Below are 24,244 nucleotides of genomic sequence, written 5' to 3' on the forward strand. Positions count from 1 at the left end.
ATTCTCAATGCACACGATGCGGATTTTTTCCGTGCGGATTTTGACCTGCGGTGCGGATTTTATAATCCGCGACATGTCAATTAATCTTTTTTTTCCTGACCGGATTTTCTTAAGTCACTTAGTGAAATCCGCATGCAGAAAATCCGCACCGAATCTGCACCAAATCCGCACGCAAATCCGCATGCAAATCCGCACCAATTAATGCGGATTGACCGCACGGATTTGCCTGTGAACACCTGCGGATTTCAGTGCGGATTCTCCGCACATGAATCCTGAACGTGTGCATGTAGCCTAAGGATGAACCACAGAGTAGGCACTGGAGGTTTGCTATATACAATATCATCTTATGATTCTTGATAGAACAGTCTAAGGTCGACGCTACCATGTATTCAACCTTTTCATGTGGCAAGTACAGTGTCTGCTGAGATGTAAAATAATTACACCTCTTGCTTTTGTTTCAAAAGATTCATTGGCCTCAAGCTAAAGTCTGTTATATTTGAAAATTCCTTGTTCAAAGACTGTTACTTTGAAGATATCACATCCAGTAACACTTTCTTCAAGAACTGTACTTTCATCTCCACCATGTTCTACAACACAGGTAATGACTTATTCTCATTTTTCAAAATGGTTTTTGTTTCTCTGCATTGAAAAAGTTGAACATATAAAAAAACACAAATCTACATAATCTTGACCAAATATGAGGCCTGTTATTATTATTATTTACAAGAATATAACTACTATAATACTGCCTCCTATGTATAAGAATATAACTACTATAATACTGCCTCCTATGTACAAGAATATAACTACTATAATACTGCTCTTTATGTACAAGAATATAACTACTATAATACTGCCTCCTATGTACAATAATATAACTACTATAATACTGCCTCCTATATACAAGAATATAACTACTATAATACTGCCTCCTATATACAAGAATATAACTACTATAATACTGCTCCTATGTACAAGTATATAACTACTATAATACTGCCTCCTATGTACAAGAATATAACTACTATAATACTGCCTCCTATGTACAAGAATATAACTACTATAATACTGCCTCCTATGTACAAGAATATAACTACTATAATACTGCCTCCTATGTACAAGAATATAACTACTATAATACTGCCCCCTATGTACAAGAATATAACTACTATAATACTGCTCCTATGTACAGGAATATAACTACTATAATACTGGTACTATGTACAAGAATATAACTACTATAATACTGCCTCCTATGTACAAGAATATAACTACTATAATACTGCTCCTATGTACAAGAATATAACTACTATAATACTGCCTCCTATGTACAAGAATATAACTACTATAATACTACCTCCTATGTACAAGAATATAACTACTATAATACTGCTCCTATGTACAAGAATATAACTACTATAATACTGCTCCTATGTACAAGAATATAACTACTATAATACTGCTCCTATGTACAGGAATATAACTACTATAATACTGCCCCCTATGTACAAGAATATAACTACTATAATACTGCCTCCTATGTACAAGAATATAACTACTATAATACTGCTCCTATGTGCAAGAATATAACTACTATAATACTGCTCCTATGTACAAGAATATAACTACTATAATACTGCCTCCTATGTACAAGAATATAGGAAAAATTCTTACCTGGGATTTTACTTTCCTTGAGTCCGTAGGCAGCACAGAATGGGTTAACTTTGTTCTCATCCGATCCCCGGACCGCCCACCTAGATAAAAGGTACAGATTAAAATAATTAACTCATTATCAGTGACCAATAAAAGGCTACCTCCTCAGAACCTCCTTGTGTTAATACAAATAGACTCAGACCAAGAATTATGCCAAGAAGAAATTTATTAGGGAGGGTATACTTGTGCTGCCTACGGACTCAAGGAAAGTAAAATCCCAGGTAAGAATTTTTCCTTTCCCATCTCGTCCTACGGCAGCACAGAATGGGATTTTCATAGATCACAAGGGGGGGTATCTTCACTCAGAGCTGCAGACAGAACCCCGGTACCAAAGGCTGAGCTCCTAGCGTTAATATCCAAACGATAATGCTTGACGAAGGTCAAGGATGAGGACCAGGATGCTGCATTGCAGATTTCCTCCATCGAGACTTGTGCGACCTCTGCCCAAGAAGTAGCCGTGGCCCTGGTGGAATGCGCTCTCACTGGAAACGGAGGAGGTATCTCTTCCAGAGAATAAGCTTCCAATATTGTGGTCTTGATCCATCTTGCCAACGTATCCTTAGAAGGAGAAGAACCCTTTCTTGGCCCAGAGAAGAGGACAAAAAGGTTCTCCACTGTTCTGAAATCCCTTGTCCTTTGTAAATAGATAAGCAGGGCTCTTCTAACGTCCAACGTATGCAAGAGTTTCTGGTTCTCATCCAGAGGCTCAGGAAAGAACACTGGGAGGAATGATTCTCTATTCTTGTTCGCTGCTGAAGGGATTTTAGGCAAAAAAGCTGGCATAGTACGGAGTAGAACCCCATCTGGCAGAAAACGTAGGTACGGAAACTTTGAAGATAAAGCCTGGAGTTCGCCCAGTCTTTTGGCAGACGTAATTGCTGTCAGGAACAGAGTCTTGCAGGAGAGCCATTTGTACTCCACTTCCTGTAAAGGCTCAAACGGGGGAGCTGCAAGCCTTCTTAGTACCAGAGAAAGATCCCAGACCGGAACCGGGTCTCTATGAACAGGTTTGAGCCTCTTTATCGCCTTAAAAAAACGGAATATCAAGGGATGATGAAGGAATTCATTCTCTGTTACCGATTTTATTGCCGTCATATGGGATTTTAACGTATTCGGCTTGAGCCCTTTCTGGAACCCGTCTTGGAGGAACTGCAAGATGGAAGAAATATTGATGGTCTCATGGCCGTTCTGCGACATCCAGGATAGAAATTTTCGCCAAACTTTAGCGTACTTCCTGTTGGTAGAGTCCTTCCTAGATGCCAGCAGGGTGTCAATCACCGATTGTGACAAGCCCCTTCTCTCCAGTCTGCTTCTTTCAGCCTCCAGGCCGTAAGGTGTAGATGCTGCAGACTCTGATGATACAGGTTGTCCTGTAGCAGGAGATCCGGCCGCAGGGGAAGTCTCCAGAAGTTCCCCCTGGACAGGTGAAGTAGAAGGGGAAACCACGACCTTCTTGGCCAGAAAGGTGCGATCACAATGGCCTGAGGCTTCTCCTCTGCTATCTTCCGAAGAACCCTCGGGATGAGAGGTATCGGGGGAAATATATAGATGAACAGGCGTTCCCAGCTCATGGAGAAGGCATCCACCACTGTTGGATTGTCGAAGCTGTTCAGTGAACAAAACTGGCTCAATTTCCTGTTCTCCGCTGTTGCCATTAGATCCCAAGCAGGAGAGCCCCACTTCTCCGTAATCTGGTGGAAAACGGACTGATTGAGCTCCCATTCGGCTTGGTTCACCATTTTCCTGCTCAGACGATCCGCTTGCATATTGCAGCAGCCCCTGATATGCGCTGCTCTTAGTTCCAGCAGGTGTGATTCCGCCCAGCTGAAGATAGTCTTGCACAGCTCCAGAAGAAGTCCGCTCCTCGTACCTCCCTGTTTGTTCAGGTAGAATACGGTAGTCAAGTTGTCCGAACGGATCAGAACTGATTTCTCCAGAATATTGGCCTTGAAGTGGCGAAGAGCCAAAAGAACTGCCTTCAGCTCTTTGTAGTTTGACGACTTCCCCCTGTCCTCGTGCGACCAGAGGCCCTGTGTCCACTTGTCCAGAAGATGGGCTCCCCATCCCTGACCGGAGGCATCCGTAGTAATGATGACTGGAGACAGGAACCGGAAGTTCTTTCCTCTGACTAAGTTCTCCGTGCGTAACCACCATCTGAGGGACCGAATTGTCGCTGGTTCCAGCCTGATCCTGGCGTCTAATCTGAGTCTGGAGAGTCGCCAAGCCCGTAGCATATTCAACTGGAGATCCCTGCTGTGGATATTCGCCCAAGGGACAGCCTCTGAAACTGATGTCATATGACCCAGAGTCTTCATAACCCTTCGTACTGAAGGGGAGTGGAGGGACATCAGGGTTCTCATCTCCTTCTTCAATGCTTCCACCTTTGGCATAGGATGATAGAGCTTCATGGCGAGAGTGTCTACTAGAAACCCCAGGAAGATTTTGGATGTTGCTGGGACCGTATCCGATTTCTCCCAATTTATCAGGAAACCTACAGATTGTAGGAGGCCCACTGTCTGCTCCAGATGTTGATGCAGAAGCTTCTCCGTACCGGCCACCAGCAACCAGTCGTCTAAGTATGGGAAGATCTGAATCCCCCTGAGGCGAAGTTCTACTGCAATGAGTACCGCTATCTTCGTGAATATCCTCGGGGCTGAACATAACCCGAAAGGAAGAGCTCTGAACTGGTACCGCAGAATGGTTCCACCTCTCTTGATGGCAACTCTCAGGAATCTTCTTGACTGTGGGTTTATCGGAATATGCAAGTAGGCGTCTTTGAGGTCTAAAGAAGCCATGAATAGGTTCTTTCTGAGGACAGCAGTAATGGACCTTATAGTCTCCATCTTGAAATGGATCTTTTTTAGATGACGGTTTAAGTAGCGCAGGTCTATAATTAGTCGACTCTTCCCATTTCCTTTGGGAACGCAAAAAATTCTGGAGTAGATCCCAGAGTCCTTTGAATCGTCTGGAACTGGCTCCAAGGCTCCTTTTTCTATGAACTCTCTTAATAAAAGGAAGATCTGAGGGTCTCTCGGTTTGTTTATAGTGAACCTGTCCCTTGGTGCGTGATGGAACTCCAGACTGTACCCATTTCGAATGATGTCCAGCGCCCAGCTGTCTGATGTAATTTGGAGCCAGCTCTGGTAGAAACGGGATAAACGACCTCCTACTCCTACAATTCTGGCGTCAGAATTCCTGTTTCTGAGGCCTATTCTCCTCCGTCTTCTTCTTAGTTTTCTCCGAGGAACCCCAAGTTCTACGGTCAGGTCTTCCTCGGTTTGAGCGACCTCTAAATCCTGATCTTCTGGGATCCTGTCTGTAGGAGCGAAAACTCCTGGGTTTCTCCTTCCGTTTGGTGTGAGGAAAATTCAATACTTTATCCTCCATATTTGCTTCTAATAGCTTATTCAGGTGAGACCCGAACAATTCTCCTGGCTCAAAAGGGAGGGAACATAAATTGTTCTTCGAAGATGGATCCCCAGACCAGAGTTTCAACCAGAGCGATCTTCGTATGGAGTTGGTGAGAGCCATGTTCTTCGCCGTAAACCTTATCGTATCCACTGGGAAATCACAGAGGAACTCTGCTGCCAGCTTCAGGTTAGGTATCTGTTTCAGGAGTTCCTCTCTGGAGACACCGTCTTCAATGTCCCTACCAAGATGGCTTAACCATACTCTGAGGGCCCGAGCCACTGGGACTGATGCCATGGCAGCTTTATTAAGGGATGCAAGGTAGGTGTGCGACCTCTTGAGGAGGCCGTCCGCCTTCCTCTCCATGGGGTCTTTTAACAAGTCCGAGTCGTCAGATGGAAAAAAGGATTTCTTGGCTAACCTCGCCACCGCCGGGTCTACCCTAGCAGGGCCTTCCTAGCTTGAGGATTCTGCCGGATCCGTCTTATACACTGCTCTGAATCTGGAGCCTAGGTTCAGCCTTGCCACCGGATGTTCCCACTCCTTACGCATCACCGCATCCAGAACAGGGTGACCTGGAAACACAGACGCCTTCTTCTTCGGGAAGTAGAAGAGATTATCTTCATCATGGCTACTGGCCTTTTCTTTACTGGTCTCCATGATACCTTTCACTTCTTTGATTAGATGATTCGTATCAGACTTGTTGAAAAGAAAGTTATCTTCTAAAACAGGAGCCTCAGAACTAGAGGAGATCTCGCCTTCAGATCTTGAATCCACTGAGGAAGAAGACGGAGACTGACGTCTCCTCTTTTTTGACGACTTCTTAGACTTAGTTTGTTTAAGGAAGGCCTTAAATAGGGACATCATTTCGGCAGTGTCGTCATCCGACGCTTCACCTGGATGGGAGCATTGCTCACAGATGTTAGAGGTATGATCCCCCAGAAGTGGCTGTAAACAGGAGATGCAGCGTGCAGATTCAGTTCTCTGTTTCTTCTTTACAGGTACAGGTTCCTGTGTGTCCTGGAAACACCTGAGGCAGAGATCCTGCAGGAAGTCATCAGGGAGAGGCTGTTCACAACCCTGACACAATCTGTGTCTGCTCTTGCGAGCCCTCTTGCTGGATGTGGAGGACATCTAGGAAAACAGAAGAAGGAGGCATAAGTCACTCAAGCAGAGTACAAGGCAGTCAGGGGGTTAAGTGCCTGGCAATAGGACAGGCAAATACCTTAAAACCGCTAGAGCTCAGCTGCCTAAGGACCAGGGCAACTGAGCTCTGCAAAAACCCGCTTTTTATACCTCAGAAATTAGAATTTGGCGCCCAAGGAGCAGGGGCGCGTACCTATGACGTCAGACGCATCGTGTCTGCGTTCCACGATGCGTTCCAGGAGGAAACCGGAAGTCACTCCTCTGCTACAGCGGTACAGCGATCCACAACCAACGCAATGGCCGGACGCTGGAGAACGCAGGGGGAGGTAAGCGGGACAAGAGTGAAGCCAGGAAACATACATGGCTGCAGGAACACTCTCTGGCCTTGACCTGGGAGAACCAGGTACAAACGGCCATCTCCAAAGAGGATCATAGGTGGGCTTCATCCTTCCGATGAGGACAATAAAAAAACACAAGGAGGTTCTGAGGAGGTAGCCTTTTATTGGTCACTGATAATGAGTTAATTATTTTAATCTGTACCTTTTATTTAGGTGGGCGGTCCGGGGATCGAATGAGAACGAAGTTAACCCATTCTGTGCTGCCGTAGGACGAGATAGGAAAACGACTATAATACTGCTCCTATGTACAAGAATATAACTACTATAATACTGCTCCTATGTACAAGAATATAACTACTATAATACTGCCTCCTATATACAAGAATATAACTACTATAATACTGCCTCCTATGTACAAGAATATAACTACTATAATACTGCCTCCTAGCTGTGAGGACGTGTGTAGGTGGTTCTCCTCATGTCTGGAGCTAGCCCAGGGAAGGGCCTCCCTGGGCGGGGAACTTCCCCAAGCAAGGCCCAGGCTTCCAGGCCTCCACTGGGAGGGAACTCCCAGGCTCTTTCCAGTATGGATACAAGTCCAAAAGTGAATCCTGTGACAAGGAATGGCCAGAATGGAGGAAACACCAGTGCATTAAGTGCAAGTAAGAAAGATGGAGTAACAGTTGTGGTTCCAGAAGGAAAGAAGGATTCAGCAGCAGTGAGTACACCTAAGAATGGTGCAGAGAAGCAGACCTCCAGCCCAGGCCTGCAGCGTCCAGTGCAGCATAGTGACCCCCAAAAGGTATCTTCTGTGAGTGGCAATCCCAACCTGCAGGGTGCACAGGAGGTGAGACAGGGCGCAGCACATGCATCAGGTGTGCAGCTCACCCCTCCAGCACACAGGCAGCGGAGGACATCTCTGGAGAGGCTGACATTACAGCAGAACCTGCAGCAGTGTGAGGTGGTGACCATGGCACGCTTAGGCCGCACCAGGTCTCAGTCTGGAGGTGGCAGCAGCAAAAATGCTGAAAGATCTGTGGCTGTGGCACAAGAGAGGTCTGCAGAGAAATCTGATGGAGGCTCCAGGTCTGCTGAGTTCAAACAGCCTGAGAAGCTGCCCAAGACTGGACACCAAACGAGAGAGACTCGTGCACCTGAGCTGCAGCTAGCAGAGGAGATCCCTGCCCTGGTGAGGAACATGGAGGAGCTGAAGGGACACAAACAAATGCTGCAAATGGAGATTGACTGTGTATACAGGCTAAAGACTGCAAATCCAAACTGTGCAGCCGTGTACGACCGTAAGCTACACTCACTCAGCTTAGAACTTGGTGACCTGGTGAAGCAGATGGACACTGTACTGGACAGGATGGGACCACTTGCTGAGTCCTATAGGAACCAGGAGCATTTTGCCAGCCAAGGCCTGAACCTTGAATCTGGATTTTCTGATGTGGAACTGGATTCCAGTGTTATCCCTGAGGAGGCCCAGCAAGCGACAAGACCTGTGCTGCAAGCCGCAAAGTTTTCCTTTCAAAAAGGAGAGATTTATAAACAGGACAGTTTGCAACAGCGGCCACAAGGATCTGCAGCTTTCCCTGAGGAGACACATGGACCTCAGACACCAGCACTACAAGTCCCAGGAGGCACAGTGCAGCAGGACAATGGACATCTACCCGTACATCCAGGTGATGGGGTGGCAGAGCAGATCTCTACTGCTAGGGCAGAGACTGGGGGTGATGGTGGACATGTACCTGAGGGGTCAGTGTCTGGGGGGAATGTACAGTCTGTATGGGAGATATCTGATGATGGCATAGAGGTGGACGGGCTGGAGGAATCTCCACAGAGTAATGAGGGGGATTTTCCACCTTTACCCTTGAGCACAGAAGGTGTGAGTAACCCCCCTAGTGCAGACACCCCCCCAATAAGTCAGGGCCCTGAACCCCGCCAGGTCCCCCCAGTAATGCCTGGAGCCGTGGTGCTCCATCTTTTTCCTCCGGCGCTCACTATACAGGTCAGGCCTTTAAAAGGAGAAATGTAGTGAGGTTTAAACATCGAGGCGTCAAAGAAGACCTCCCAGATCGGAGGCTTGTGGTCCGAGAACTCCTGTGTCGCCAGATGGGGTTTGTGCCAGCGGACATCTTGGCAGTCATTAATCTACCAGATAGACAAGGCTATGACGTCAGCTTTAAGGTCATGTCTAATCTGGATAGATTTTGGGCTAATTTCCCTAGGTTCAGAGACACTGACGATTGGAGTAAATTTATTTTTATTCCAATATCCAAGCCAGATACCGTCACTGTTAATATCCTCTTCTGGAATGAAGCCGTCCCTCCCCAGGACATTGTTGTGTGGCTCAGGAGGCACTGTGACATGGTCTCTGATCTCACCAAGAACCGAGATGATGATGGTATCTGGACTGGAGGGTGGAAGGTTTTGGTGAAGCTGCGCCAGCATAATAATGTCACGTGGCATCTACCAAACTCCTTCTTTATTGGGAGAGAGAAAGGCGTCTGCTTCTACCCAGGTCAGCCCAGAAAGTGCTTTAGATGTGGCAGAGCCGGTCATGTCGCGAGTGTGTGCACTGTGGTCAAGTGCAATCTGTGCGGTGAGGTTGGCCACATAAGTGCAAATTGTCAGAACATCAGATGTAATCTATGTGGTGCGATGGGTCACCCTCACAGAGATTGTCCGGACGCATGGCACAATATCTGTAAGGAGCTTCCTGATGAGGAATTGTTAGAGGCAGATGTTGTAGAGGAGGAGGCCTTAATGTCAGGGTCAATTCTGACCAGACAAGAAGTCCAGCAGGGATCAGGTACTGCAGCTCCAGAACATGAGGTCCCAGATACTGCACAGGGGAGTATGGAGGTTGTCCCTGAGGGCCAGCAACAGTCAGAGGTAGCCTCTTCTTCATCGCCAGCAGTATTTGAGGAAAGTAAGAGCAACAAGAGGAGGAAAAAAGACAAGTCCTCCCGTAAGCCTGAGGGTGAGTGCAGCATGGCCGAGAGTGTCAGGAAGAAAGTCCATAAGGGGTCAGAGGTTATGGCCATATCCAACAGGTATGAAGTACTGTCAGAATCTGAGGGAGATTATGAGAGAGAACTGAAGAAAATAGATGATGAATGTGAAGGGGACACTGAGGATCCTCCGACCAAAAGGAAACCCTATGCTGTAGAGTCCCAGGTAGAATCAGACATGGAGACAGGTGGTAAGCAGGGCAACTCCGACTCCGACCTATAATGATGGGTATTACCTCGCTGCTCTTCCTTTTATGTTGTTTAATAATGGCCGGGTTCTCTTTAAAAGTGCTTTCCAGCAATGTGAACAGCATTAAAGTAAGAAAGACAAGGCACATAGTGTATGACCACCTGAGATCTTTTGATGCAGATGTCATCTTCTTACAGGAGACGCGTCTGACCACATCAGGACTTCTGCGTGAGGCTGAGAGGGAATGGAGGTCTGGTCCTTCTTTCTGGTCGCTGGCTGTGGAGCCTTATGCCGGGGTTGCTATATTGTTTTCCACCAATGATGTGACTGTACATAGACTGACAGACGTTACTATGGGTCGGTGTCTGGTCCTGGAGGTCACAATCCATGGTAGACGACTCCGGCTCATTAATATCTATGGTCCACAGTCAGTGGCGGAAAGGGTCCAGTTATTTAATGAGGTTAAGCCGTATCTTTTTACCTCTGTCCCAGTGGTGTTGGCTGGAGATTTCAATGTCACTAGGACATCGGGTGACAGATCCTCTGGCCGAGCAGTGACCAGGGACTCCAAGGTCCTAAATAGCATGATCCAGCAGGCAGGCCTCAGCGATGTGTTCACACAGGGTGGTAGGAAGCCAAAATTTACATACTCCTGTGCTAACAGAAGTAGTCGCATCGATATGGCTTTTGTAAACCCTACAGAAGTGGTTAGTGGGATGTGTGAGAAAATTGTCCCTTTCTCTGATCACTTGGCCTTGTCATTCTGTTTGGGATCCATGAAGCGTCCAGATGTTGGTAGAGGGCTATGGAGACTTAACTCCAGTCTCCTGGAGGATCCTTATGCCCAGGATTGTGTCCACTTTCTTTTTCAGACACAACTAGAGAGAGTGGACTTTTATGATAGCATGGCTGACTGGTGGGAGGACGTCAAGGAGGAGATCAGATCCCTCTTGAGGAGACTGTCATTTAAGAAGGGGAAGAGTAAGTACAGCCAGTATCTCAAGCTGCGGAAAGAATTGGAGTCACTGTATTCGGCAGATGGGGGGGACCAGCAAAAGATAAACCGACTGAAATCTGAGATAAGGCAGTATCAGTATAGCAGGTACACCTCCCTGGTTCTGGAACGAGATTATGGTTCCTTAGGGTCACCTGATCCCTTTGAGAACTGCCGGGAGCGTGTAGTAAACAAGGTGGTCACAGGTCTTACTGACTCCCAGGGTGTTTTGCAGGAATCTCGGGAGGGTATCCTGGGGGTGGTGAGATCTTACTATACTGACTTATTTCAGAAGAAGGTTTTGGATAAAGAGAAGATGACACAATTCTTGGAGGCAACTCCAGGCCCTGATACTAATGATTTGGACTTTTCTCCTTTAACAGCAGAATTAACGGTGGAGGAGGTTAAAGTGGCCATTGATAAATTACATCAAAAGAAGGCACCAGGTCCGGACGGTATTACCGCAGAATTCTATAAGAAATTCAGAGACCACTTGGCTCCAATCCTCGTGGACGTGTATAAAAATTGTCTAGAAAATCACCTGATGCCTCCGTCCATGAGGGTGTCATCGCTAATTCTGCTCTCTAAAGGTAAGGAGCCTAGCGACATCAAGAACTGGAGGCCGATTGCCCTCTTGAATGTCGACAGGAAAATTCTGGCAAAAATCCTTTTCTCTAGATTAGTTTGTTTGTCCCGGGCACTGTTGGCAGGCTGTCAGTTCGGCACAGTGAAAGGGCGGAACATCTCTGGAGCAGTCATCTCGATAAGGGAGATGTTTGAGAGATGTAAAGCTCTGAGGTGTGGGAGATATGTTGTTGGTCTTGACCAGGCTAAAGCCTTCGACAGAGTAGACCACGAGTATCTATGGGCCACTTTGTCAAAGTACGGTATTCCGGGACAATTTATTGATTGGCTGAAAACCTTGTACAGAGAGGCAGAGAGCTTTCCTCTGGTCAATGGTTGGCAGGGTGGCACGTTCAGGGTTGAGGCAGGGGTGAGACAGGGTTGCCCGTTGAGTCCACTGCTGTATGTGTTTGCCTTAGACCCGTTCCTGAGGTCGCTGCAGGAGTGTGATTTTCGGGGGGTACCGGTCCCCCACTGCTTGCCTCTGACTGTTGTTGCCTACGCGGATGATGTCACTGTGGTGATATCTGAGCCTCGTGAGGTGCAGCTGTTATCGGCAGCCATCAGAAGCTACTCAGAGGCCTCAGGGTCTCTGGTCAACCTTGAGAAGAGTCAAGCTTTCTGGACACTGGATTCTGATCCAGACTTTGATCTGCCACAATTTGCGAAGGCCTCCACCTATATTAAGATCTTAGGGGTTAAATTTGGGAGGGACGATAACGCCAGGATAAATTGGGAGGAGAAGTTGGAAGCCGGAAATGCAAAGGTTCAGCGATGGAAGAACTGGAGGCTGACCTATAGAGAAAGGGTTAAAATGCTGAAGACTTACCTGGTCCCTGTCTTCTTGTATATCTCTGTCGTTTTTCCTTTGCCAGAATCTTTCTCGGCTAGGCTCTTTAGCCTGTTCTTCCAGCTTCTTTGGGGGAACAGGTTAAACCCAGTAAAAAGAGGGATCACCTACCTACAGAGGAGAGAGGGTGGGCTGGATATGTTAAATCCAAGGGTGTTCTTTGACTCCTTGTTCCTAAAAGTCAATTTTGGTGACCTGGACTCAGAGAACAGCTCCCTGTGGGTGAACAGTGTCAGGGACTGGATATTGCCTTTTGCAGAGTCTTGGGTGCGAGGCGGCAGTCTCAAGAGGGGTCGGTTGACTCGTGGCTTCCTCCCCCAGTACCTGAACTATGGTCTCCGGTGCTTGAGAAACTGGCGGATTGATAAAGGGTGTATTGAGAGTAAGACCAGGAAAGAGCTGTACCTGACCATATGTAGGACTTTCTTTTATATACAGCCTGCATTAAAAGACTGTACAACAGTAACCTTAAAAGAAAGTCTGAGGTTTCTTAATGGAGTCAGGCTCCCTGCAAAAATTTTTGACATAGCCTGGCTGTCCTTGCATGGAAAGCTTTATGTTAAGGGCAATCTAAAACATCTGAGTGTCTCAGAGCGTAAGTGTCCCTTAGGATGTCAACAGGAGGAGACAATGGCACATTTTATATCTGAGTGCGAGGAGGGGCAGAAAATATGGCAGGAGGTATCCTCTAGGTTAAAGATCCCTAGACTGCGGCGTCTTACATACCCTGATATCATCTATGGGGTACCAGCCAGTATACCTGACATTGACCGAGGGACCATGTACCTGATTATTACAGTCATTAAATACTACCACTGGCATACTAGAACGAAAGTGTCCGTACATAGCGAGCCGTTCCATCACAGGCGAGCGGGGAACCTGATCCTGTCAGAGCTGAGGTGGATAAAGAACTTAGAATGTAGGAAAAAGGAGAGAAACAGGATGTTATGGAGGAATGTACATATGGTGGATGTGGACTGATCTTCATAATGGAATTGTGTTTATTACTGATTTATTTACTATATTTTCCTTTACCAGGAATGGACTATTGTTAAGTTAAAGTTATCATCATTATTATTATTTATACTGTTGGATATGTATGATTTCTGGTAAATGACCATTGTTTCTGTTCATTTAGATTGAATGTATTGTTATGTTTGTTTATACTAATAAAAATTGCCTCCTATGTACAAGAATATAATTACTATAATACTGCTCCTATGTACAAGAATATAACTACTATAATACTGCTCCTATGTACAAGAATATAACTACTATAATACTGCCTCCTATGTACAAGAATATAACTACTATAATACTGCCTCCTATGTACAAGAATATAACTACTATAATACTGCCTCCTATGTACAAGAATATAACTACTATAATACTGCTCCTATGTACAAGAATATAACTACTATAATACTGCTCCTATGTACAAGAATATAACTACTATAATACTGCTCCTATGTACAAGAATATAACTACTATAATACTGCTCCTATGTACAAGAATATAACTACTATAATACTGCTCCTATGTACAAGAATATAACTACTATAATACTGCCTCCTATGTACAAGAATATAACTACTATAATACTGCTCCTATGTACAAGAATATAACTACTATAATCTGATCTAGTACAAGAATATAACTACTATAATACTGCCTCCTATGTACAAGAATATAACTACTATAATACTGCTCCTATGTACAAGAATATAACTACTATAATACTGCCTCCTATGTACAAGAATATAACTACTATAATACTGCCCCTATGTACAAGAATATAACTACTATAATACTGCTCCTATGTACAAGAATATAACTACTATAATACTGCTCCTATGTACAAGAATATAACTACTATAATACTGCCTCCTATGTACAAGAATATAACTACTATAATACTGCTCCTATGTACAAGAATATAACTACTATAATACTGCCTCCTATGTACAAGAATATAACTACTATAATACTGCTCCTATGTACAAGAATATAACTACTATAATACTGCTCCTATGTACAAGAATATAACTACTATAATACTGCTCCTATGTACAAGAATATAACTACTATAATACTGATCCTATGTACAAGAATATAACTACTATAATACTGCCTCCTATGTACAAGAATATAACTACTATAATACTGCTCCTATGTACAAGAATATAACTACTATAATACTGCCTCCTATGTACAAGAATATAACTACTATAATACTGCCTCCTATGTACAAGAATATAACTACTATAATACTGCCTATATGTACAAGAATATAACTACTATAATACTGCTCCTATGTACAAGAATATAACTACTATAATACTGCTCCTATGTACAAGAATATAACTACTATAATACTGCCTCCTATGTACAAGGAATATAACTACTATAATACTGCTCCTATGTACAAGAATATAACTACTATAATACTGCTCCTATGTACAAGAATATAACTACTATAATACTGCCTCCTATGTACAAGAATATAACTACTATAATACTGCTCCTATGTACAAGAATATAACTACTATAATACTGCTCCTATGTACAAGAATATAACTACTATAATACTGCCTCCTATGTACAAGAATATAACTACTATAATACTGCTCCTATGTACAAGAATATAACTACTATAATACTGCTCCTATGTACAAGAATATAACTACTATAATACTGCTCCTATGTACAAGAATATAACTACTATAATACTGCCTCCTATGTACAAGAATATAACTACTATAATACTGCCCCTATGTACAAGAATATAACTACTATAATACTGCCTCTATGTACAAGAATATAACTACTATAATACTGCTCCTATGTACAGGAATATAACTACTATAATACTGCTCCTATGTACAAGAATATAACTACTATAATACTGCCCCCTATGTACAAGAATATAACTACTATAATACTGCTCCTATGTACAAGAATATAACTACTATAATACTGCTCCTATGTACAAGAATATAACTACTATAATACTGCTCCTATGTACAAGAATATAACTACTATAATACTGCCTCCTATGTACAAGAATATAACTACTATAATACTGCCTCCTATGTACAAGAATATAACTACTATAATACTGCTCCTATGTACAAGAATATAACTACTATAATACTGCTCCTATGTACAAGAATATAACTACTATAATACTGCTCCTATGTACAAGAATATAACTACTATAATACTGCTCCTATGTACAAGAATATAACTACTATAATACTGCTCCTATGTACAAGAATATAACTACTATAATACTGCTCCTATGTACAAGAATATAACTACTATAATACTGCTCCTATGTACAAGAATATAACTACTATAATACTGCCTCCTATGTACAAGAATATAACTACTATAATACTGATCCTATGTACAAGAATATAACTACTATAATACTGCTCCTATGTACAAGAATATAACTACTATAATACTGCTCCTATGTACAAGAATATAACTACTATAATACTGCTCCTATGTACAAGAATATAACTACTATAATACTGCTCCTATGTACAAGAATATAACTACTATAATACTGCTCCTATGTACAAGAATATAACTACTATAATACTGCTCCTATGTACAAGAATATAACTACTATAATACTGCTCCTATGTACAAGAATATAACTACTATAATACTGCTCCTATGTACAAGAATATAACTACTATAATACTGCTCCTATGTACAAGAATATAACTACTATAATACTGCCCCTATGTACAAGAATATAACTACTATAATACTGCTCCTATGTACAAGAATATAACTACTATAATACTGCTCCTATGTACAAGAATATAACTACTATAATACTGCTCCTATGTACAAGAATATAACTACTATAATACTGCTCCTATATACAAGAATATAACTACTATAATACTGCCTCCTATGTACAAGAATATAACTACTATAATACTGCTCCTATGTACAAGAATATAACTACTATAATACTGCTCCTATGTATAAGAATATAACTACTATAATACTGCTCCTATGTACAAGAATATAACTACTATAATACTGCTCCTATGTACAAGAATATAACTACTATAATACTGCCTCCTATGTACAAGAATATAACTACTATAATACTGCCCCCTATGTACAAGAATATAACTACTATAATACTGCCCCCTATGTACAAGAATATAACTACTATAATACTGCTCCTATGTACAAGAATATAACTACTATAATACTGCCTCCTCTGTACAAGAATATAACTACTATAATACTGCCTCCTATGTACAAGAATATAACTACTATAATACTGCTCCTATGTACAAGAATATAACTACTATAATACTGCCTCCTATGTACAAGAATATCACTGTAGCTAATCGCTCTTGCTTTGCAGACTTGTTTGACTATAAGTTCATCAACAGTCGGATTATTAACAGCACGTTCCTGCACAGTAAGGAGGGATGCCAGCTCGACTTCAGCGACGACATTAATAATGCCTACATGATCTACTTTGTGAGTTTCCTGGGGACTCTGGCGGTACTACCGGGCAATATTGTCTCCGCACTGCTGATGGACAAAATCGGGCGTCTCCGTATGCTGGGTGAGAAAATCAGTGCTCTGCCAACAGATTCACTTTTAGGTCAAATTTTTTGTATTATGCTATATTTTTTATTATTATTATTAGAGCTTCTTAGTCTAATTTTGGGCAGCCTCTTTCTGCGATCCTTGGGTGTCTCAGCTTGAGGTTTTTGGCTTCCCTACAGCACCATGAAAGGGCAAATAGTGGCAGTAGCTAAGAGAGTTCCCACGAGAGACAGAACAGTTTAGAATTGCGTGAATACAGGACCAATGAAGGCAAACATTTGTTGATAATAGAAGTACATACTGCCCCCTACTGGGAGTATGATTTTATGTGTACTTTATCAATAAACCAAGATCAGTCCTTACCCTCAGAGGGGCTTTAACCCCCATCAAGTTGGGCACCAAGTAGTGGCACTGCCTACTGCTTCCTCCCATAGGAGAGTGGTTTGGTTTGATATCTACAAAAAAGCTGGGTTATCATAAATATCTTAGGCTACTTTCACACTAGCGTTTTTGCTGGATCCGGCAGGGTTCAGCAAATATAGTATAGGACCTGTTCTATTTTACACAGATAACTCATCGACACCAATGGACACTGTGTAATACCTCATTTTCCCTGTGGTGGTGCTGCAGGGAACACTTACTGTCTGTTTCCCTCCAGATAAAAGCTGATCGCTAGGATCCCAGCAGAAGGGCATTTAGTGATCAGCTTATTGTCAAGGGACCCTTCTAACAAGTAGGGATGGTCCAAAGCAGAGCATCCCTTAAATAAGACTAAGGGTGTTATAATTCCATGAGTGCCCTGATGACAGGGCTAATAGTTAGATGGGCAGCTCTAATTACAGCTAATTTACTTTTTGTGATGTGTTTCTTAAAGAGCACCCATCAGCAGGATCAACCCAACTAAACTAGAAATACTCCCTGGCAGCGTTGGTTCTGTGTTCTCCCCTGTCCCTTATACTATAAACAGAGATACGCAGGGTGTTCTACTGGTGATAGACAATCAGTTCTCACCTCTCCTGTGGTCTCTCCTGTCCTTATACTATAATCACTGATAAGCAGGGTGCTCTAGTAGTAATAGACAATCAGTTATCACCTCTCCTGTGGTCTCTCCTGTCATTATACTATAAACAATGAGAAGTAGGATGTTCGAGTAGTGATAGACAATCAGTTCTCACCTCTCCTGTATTCTCTCCTGTCCTTTTACTATAATCACTGATAAGCAGGGTGCTTTAGTAGTGATAGATAATCAGTTCTCACCTCTCCTGTGTTTCATTTTAATCAGAAGAATCAACCCTGCCATGCCTAGTTTAATAAGGTTCACCCTGCTGTCAGGTCCTCTTTAAAGTGCTTCTATAGAGAAATGTGGCTGTTGTTTTTCCTAAACAGTGCCACACCTGTTGGTGGTAGGTTGTGTGTGGTATTGTAGCTCAGCTCCATTTGGAGTGAATAGAGCTCAGCTGCAATACCATGTTTAACCTGTGGACAGGTGTGGCACTGTTATTGGAAGAAAGCAACCCATTTTTTTCTAAAATAGATCAAATTCCATAAGTTATGCTTTGATAGACGCAGAGCACCTGGTGGGATATTTCAGTGACTGATCTGTCTGTCTTCCCCAGCTGGTTCCAGTGTCATGTCATGTATTAGCTGCTTCTTCTTATTCTTCGGGAACAGTGAATCGGCCATGATTGCTCTACTCTGCCTCTTTGGTGGAGTCAGTATTGCCTCTTGGAATGCTCTGGATGTCCTGACGGTGGAGCTCTACCCCTCAGACAAAAGGTATGGTTCTTTTCCACTCGCTGATTACAGAGTAGAATATACTCCATTTCTCAGACTCTCCATATATTATCCCCTGTTCTTGGTATTTTAGTGGTATAGTTGTTGTGCTAGAGTCTACTTGGTGACACAGAGGAAAAGGTAATGGTATAATGCACACAGTGATGTCACAGTGCAGGGATAATGTACATAGTGATGTCACAGTACAGAGATAATGCACACAGTGATGTCACAGTACAGGGATAATGCACACAGTGATGTCACAGTACAGGGATAATACACACAGTGATGTCACAGTACAGGGATAATACACACAGTGATGTCACAGTACAGAGATAATGCACACAGTGATGTCGCAGTACAGAGATAATATACACAGTGATGTCACAGTACAGAGATAATACACACAGTGATGTTACAGTGCAGGGATAATACACACAGTGATGTCACAGTACAGAGATAATAAACAGCGATGTCACAGTACAGAGATAATACACACAGTGATGTCACAGTACAGGGATAATACACACAGTGATGTCACAGTACAGAGATAATGCACACAGTGATGTCGCAGTACAGAGATAATATACACAGTGATGTCACAGTACAGAGATAATACACACAGTGATGTTACAGTGCAGGGATAATACACACAGTGATGTCACAGTACAGAGATAATACACACAGTGATGTCACAGTACAGGGATAATGCACACAGTGATGTTACAGTGCAGGGATAATGCACACAGTGATGTTACAGTACAGGGATAATACACACAGTGATGTCACAGTACAGAGATAATGTACACACAGTGATGTCACAGTACAGGGATAATACACACAGTGATGTCACAGTACAGGGATAATAAATACAGTGATGTCACAGTACAGAGATAATACACACAGTGATGTCACAGTACAGGGATAATACACACAGTGATGTCACAGTACAGGGATAATAAACACAGTGATGTCACAGTACAGGGATAATACACACAGTGATGTCGCAGTGCAGGGATAATACACACAGTGATGTCACAGCACAGGGATAATACACACAGTGATGTCACAGTACAGGGATAATACACACAGTGATGTCACAGTACAGGGATAATAAACACAGTGATGTCACAGTACAGAGATAATGCACACAGTGATGTCACAGTGTAGTGAGGGATAATGCACACAGTGATGTCGCGGGGCAGGGATTATGCACTCCACGATACCATAATACAGGAATAATGCACTCAAAAAGATCACCAAATATATCGTGACAGCATAAGAGAAAAACATAGATATACTGGTCACCAGGGGCGTAACTAAAGGCTCATGGGCCCCGATGCAAGAGTTCAGCTTGGGCCCCCCTTCCCTCAGTGCTTTGTGTGTCTTCTTATGCGGCACAAGTGTCTTTGGGCCCGGTAGCGACTGCTACCTCTGCACCCCCTATAGCTATACCCCTGCTGGTCACATGCAGGCACTGTATAATGCACACATGTGGTACCAGTACAGGAACAGTGCAGTGATATCACAGGAACATAGTCAAACTGGGGCTCCGTTCAATTTTCCACCCCCCTTTCTATTGTCCATGGTCATCTTACGTCGGAGTGAAAACGAGACCCCTTAGTTGTCCATGGTAGTGCGGCCTAGTCTTCCTGGTGCACTTTTTATCATCTCTGTTTTTTCTTGTATGGCCTCCCTCCTAGATGCCGTATATATCAGACATTACAATATACGATTGTTTTTAATTCATGTAAATGCAGATGTATTAATATTCAGATTTGTAGACCGGTACAGCCCCTGGCGCACACACTGGAGGAGACTACGAAACCGTGATTAGTGTGCGAGGGTCGTTTTCTCCACCAGGAGAATATCTTATGAAGTAATTACATGCGATGAGTCACTCAAGACGCGTTAGATTTGGAGCATTTCCGCCCAGGGAGCTAACAGCAGAAATGTAATGTTAGTTAGGCCAAACACATTAGATAGCTGTCGGCCAAACGCTCATCCCTCCTGATCTTCGCCCCTCCCATACCCATGCAAATATGTTCTCAGTAGGTGGAATTAGATGTTGTCAGACATCTCCTTTCAGAAAAAAATTGAGCATGTTGAAATCCATCTACCCAATCCTTCTTTCCAACAAAAATCGGCCATTGGGTTACAGCCGAAACCCATACACATTAGAAGGTCAGTTGGTCCCACAGAAATCGGCAGCTGCAGCCTCAGCTTCAACCACATTTATTGTCGGAGGATCAGAGTAAGGTACATTTAAGGATCAATCAAGAGGCATTGGTACTTTCTAAGGGGATAATCGACAAAAATATTGCATGATATTAAAAATTGTGCAAGGAGTGGCTCAAAAATATCTAATATCCGCCACTATGCAGCTACAAAACATATATAAGCGAGAGGGTCTGATCCTCCGGTGGGCCCGGGCTTCTCCATTTCTGTAGCCAGAGCACAATAACATCCACAGCCCCAACCCAGCAATTCCTACATTGTAGACTGATCTGTGGTGATGCTGAGGGTGGAGGGAAATGTAGGGTCTGTGTAGTTGAGGGACAGGACGTCATTCAGGATAGTCAATCCAACAAATGTCCTTTCGGGATAAAAGGTGAGGGGACAGTCTGAATTCTCCACCATGAGAGCTTGTCCTGCCCTTGGAAGCAGCAAAGATATGAATGGAGCCTCTTCTGATGCTGTGGACACCACCGCACCTCTAACCACGAAGGACTTTTGGGTATATTTTCCCTCACGTGCCCCTCAGTATCCAGTATAATATCGAGAAATACACCAACCGCTATAATGATCAAAAGATAAAAACCTCAGTATATAATCAAAGAGACTCCAAATCACCTGGTTGGCGAGGGGTTAAAAAGATGTTTTAATTAAAAGCCTGTGGTTTTAAATGAATTTCTTCATAGCACATTAATAGTGTAATAATATGTCGGATATAACACTGATCAGATATTGCGCCCCCTGGTGGAGATATGAGGAGTGATGGCAGCCGCTCCCCGCAGATTATCTCCACAGCTTCATGATATCTCACATGCAGGACATGCACTGCAGGGAGATAACAGCGTCCTGTCCCTTTAAATTTCCTCTTCCAGATGTCACTGCTCAGCAGCCAATGGGATCGCTGGATTTGAACTTGAAAGGAAACCAACGGTCAGTGGTCCTCAGACCGTTACAGGACGACGAGAGGTGAAGATGGACGCCGGTGAGATCTCACCCCCTCATCTGACATCTCCCATGAGGCTTCACTCACAGGATTAGGGATCTGCTGAGGGCTTTATCCTTCATCCCACTAGGGGGAGCTAGCTGTATACGTGTACTGCCCCAATATCAGCTGTATACATATGGGTGTAGTGAGCTCCCCCTAGTGGCTGGGGCAGGAAACTGGATTTTTTTTTCAGTTAATTTAATGTTATGAAGGGAAGTTCTGTGCTAGGTGTGTCTATATAGGCGCTCTGCTGCCAGTATTGAGTATTGAGGACTCCATACTGATATTATTATTAATTGGGGTATGTTTATGGTGTTGTTGAGGCAATTTACCTCACATTTTGGAGTATTGATTTATTTATGGGATAGAAAACAATCTGTCATGTCATACATCTGTATACGGCACCAGTACAACCCAGTCTGCGTTATGGGGTAGATGTATCAGAACTGGTGCAAAGGGAAACTGGCTCCGTTGCCCATAGCAACCAATCAGATTCTACCTTTTCATTTTTCAGAGCTGCTTTGGAAAATGAAAGGAACGATCTGATTGGTTGCTATGGGCGACTGAGCCAGTTTCCCTTCATATCAGTTGAGATAAATCTCCCCTCTGTGTTATGTGCGGTATTACGTATATGGGCCCTTCTGCTATAAGGGACACTGCAGATACCCAGTATAGACGGCACTATATATATATATACTGCATGATCATATGTGATTACTATCCTCTTATATGTAACGTGAATGTCCGCCTTTTATCATCAGGACATTTTTTATGTTGATTCATTTCTTGATATATTTTTATAGTGATCAGAGCTCTGTTTTACTGATACAAAGCTCCAAATCCTCAGCACTGATATAAATGGTAACATTAGCTCTGCCTGCAGACACCACTAGGGGGAGCTCAGGACTGATGACTGCCTGTACAGTGCGCTCCTCTGCTCCCCCTAGTGGTGGCTGCAGGAAGCTACAATTTATCATTTTATTCTAAGGCTTTGCAGGGGATTTGGAGCTCTGTATGAGGAAAGCTGATCTCTGTCTGACTGCTCTAAAGATATATGAAGAAGTTATAAATGGTCCTCCAGGACCTCCATATTACCACCCCTAGGACCGGCCATCAGTGTGTGATCACGAGGGTCCTACACCTGGGAGGACATTCACTGCCTTTATCAGATCTGTGACTAAGTCTCTTTTATGGGTTAACAGATCGCGCTATGATTTCTTCAATTCTTGACGAGTACAGGATTGGAGCAGGCCGCACTTCTCTGGAGGTAAGTAGCTTCATTGTATACTGGCCCTTTGTCCTATCACCCATGAGGAGTGGTAAGTGGTCACTTGCTGTATTCTCTTCTCTTTAGGACATCTACTGCCTCCAGCATTGCATCTATGGCCTGACACCCTTCATAAGTGAGTATTTTTGGTAATAAGACTTGACTATGAAAACTTGAGGTTTAGACTGATCTGAAGTAAACTCATGATCTGGTTGTCTTCTCTCTGCAGCTTATCCCCGCACCGTGGAGGAGAGAGACCAACAACGTCTCATCTACTGCATGAGATTCCTCCCGTCTCCAATCTTCAAGATGGAGGTGAGTGATCCTACTGCCTGTCATATTGTCCTCCAGATTCCTCCATGTTCTGTCTATAGATGTGAAGGATTTATAGGAACGTCTCATAGACCATTTACTGAATCTGTTCTTAGCGCCTCATGCCAACAAACCGCGAAGCTCAAAGGAAATACCTGCCTTTTCCACTGGAGGAAGAAGATCCAGAGCCGACATTGATGATGGCAAGCCGCCTCTGTGAAGACCTGACGGTGGAGAAGGCCAAGGGAGAGCGAGAGGAGGCAGACACATCACGGGCGCAGCATGATGAAACGACTGAGAAGACATCCGCCAAGGAGCAGAGGATGGTGAAACAGAAACTGGATGTGAAGAGCAAGAACCTGAGAAGAGTTCAGCATCAGCCTGGAAGAAGACAGAAGATCCGCCAGCCAACCACCTTCCAGTATGTCAACACCAACCTGAGAGGAAAGAAGAACATCCTCTGGACCATCCTCTTCAAACCATTCTGCCGGTGAAGGATGGTAAGGAGCTGTAAGACCACCAGCAGCAACCAAATCTAAAAAAACTAAATATTGTAATAAGTCAAAGGGTAGTAATATAGTAATAAATCTATAAAAGTAGTAAAAATAAATAACATAAATATAATTAGTAAACTTAGAAATAAGATCAGGGTGTTTGATCCAGGGTTCTAGGACTGATCGCCTTTTCCCGGGGTCGAGAAGGAATTTTTCCCCTGTGACACGAATTGGCTGAATGTGTTCAGGGGTTTTCGCCTTCTTCTGGATCAACTACTTTAGGGATAGGGACCTAATTTAGGGATAGG

At 43.4% G+C, this 24,244-nt stretch overlaps 1 protein-coding gene across 1 annotated transcript in view; it reads left to right on the plus strand.

The window, feature by feature from the left end:
* The window catches only part of LOC122921415 (synaptic vesicle glycoprotein 2A-like), a 43,750-nt gene extending 19,814 nt beyond the window's left edge, over positions 1–23,936 (plus strand). Inside the window, exons 10-17 of the mRNA XM_044271393.1 lie at positions 465–598; positions 16,680–16,886; positions 18,487–18,646; positions 21,751–21,860; positions 23,066–23,130; positions 23,218–23,266; positions 23,360–23,445; positions 23,559–23,936. Of these exons, the coding sequence (XP_044127328.1) occupies positions 465–598; positions 16,680–16,886; positions 18,487–18,646; positions 21,751–21,860; positions 23,066–23,130; positions 23,218–23,266; positions 23,360–23,445; positions 23,559–23,936 (1,189 nt within the window). The remainder of the gene's footprint in view (positions 1–464; positions 599–16,679; positions 16,887–18,486; positions 18,647–21,750; positions 21,861–23,065; positions 23,131–23,217; positions 23,267–23,359; positions 23,446–23,558) is intronic.
* Positions 23,937–24,244: the final 308 nt, after the last annotated feature.

Source organism: Bufo gargarizans, chromosome 11 (assembly GCF_014858855.1).
Source record: "Bufo gargarizans isolate SCDJY-AF-19 chromosome 11, ASM1485885v1, whole genome shotgun sequence".
In the NCBI taxonomy this organism is placed as follows: Eukaryota; Metazoa; Chordata; class Amphibia; order Anura; family Bufonidae; genus Bufo; species Bufo gargarizans.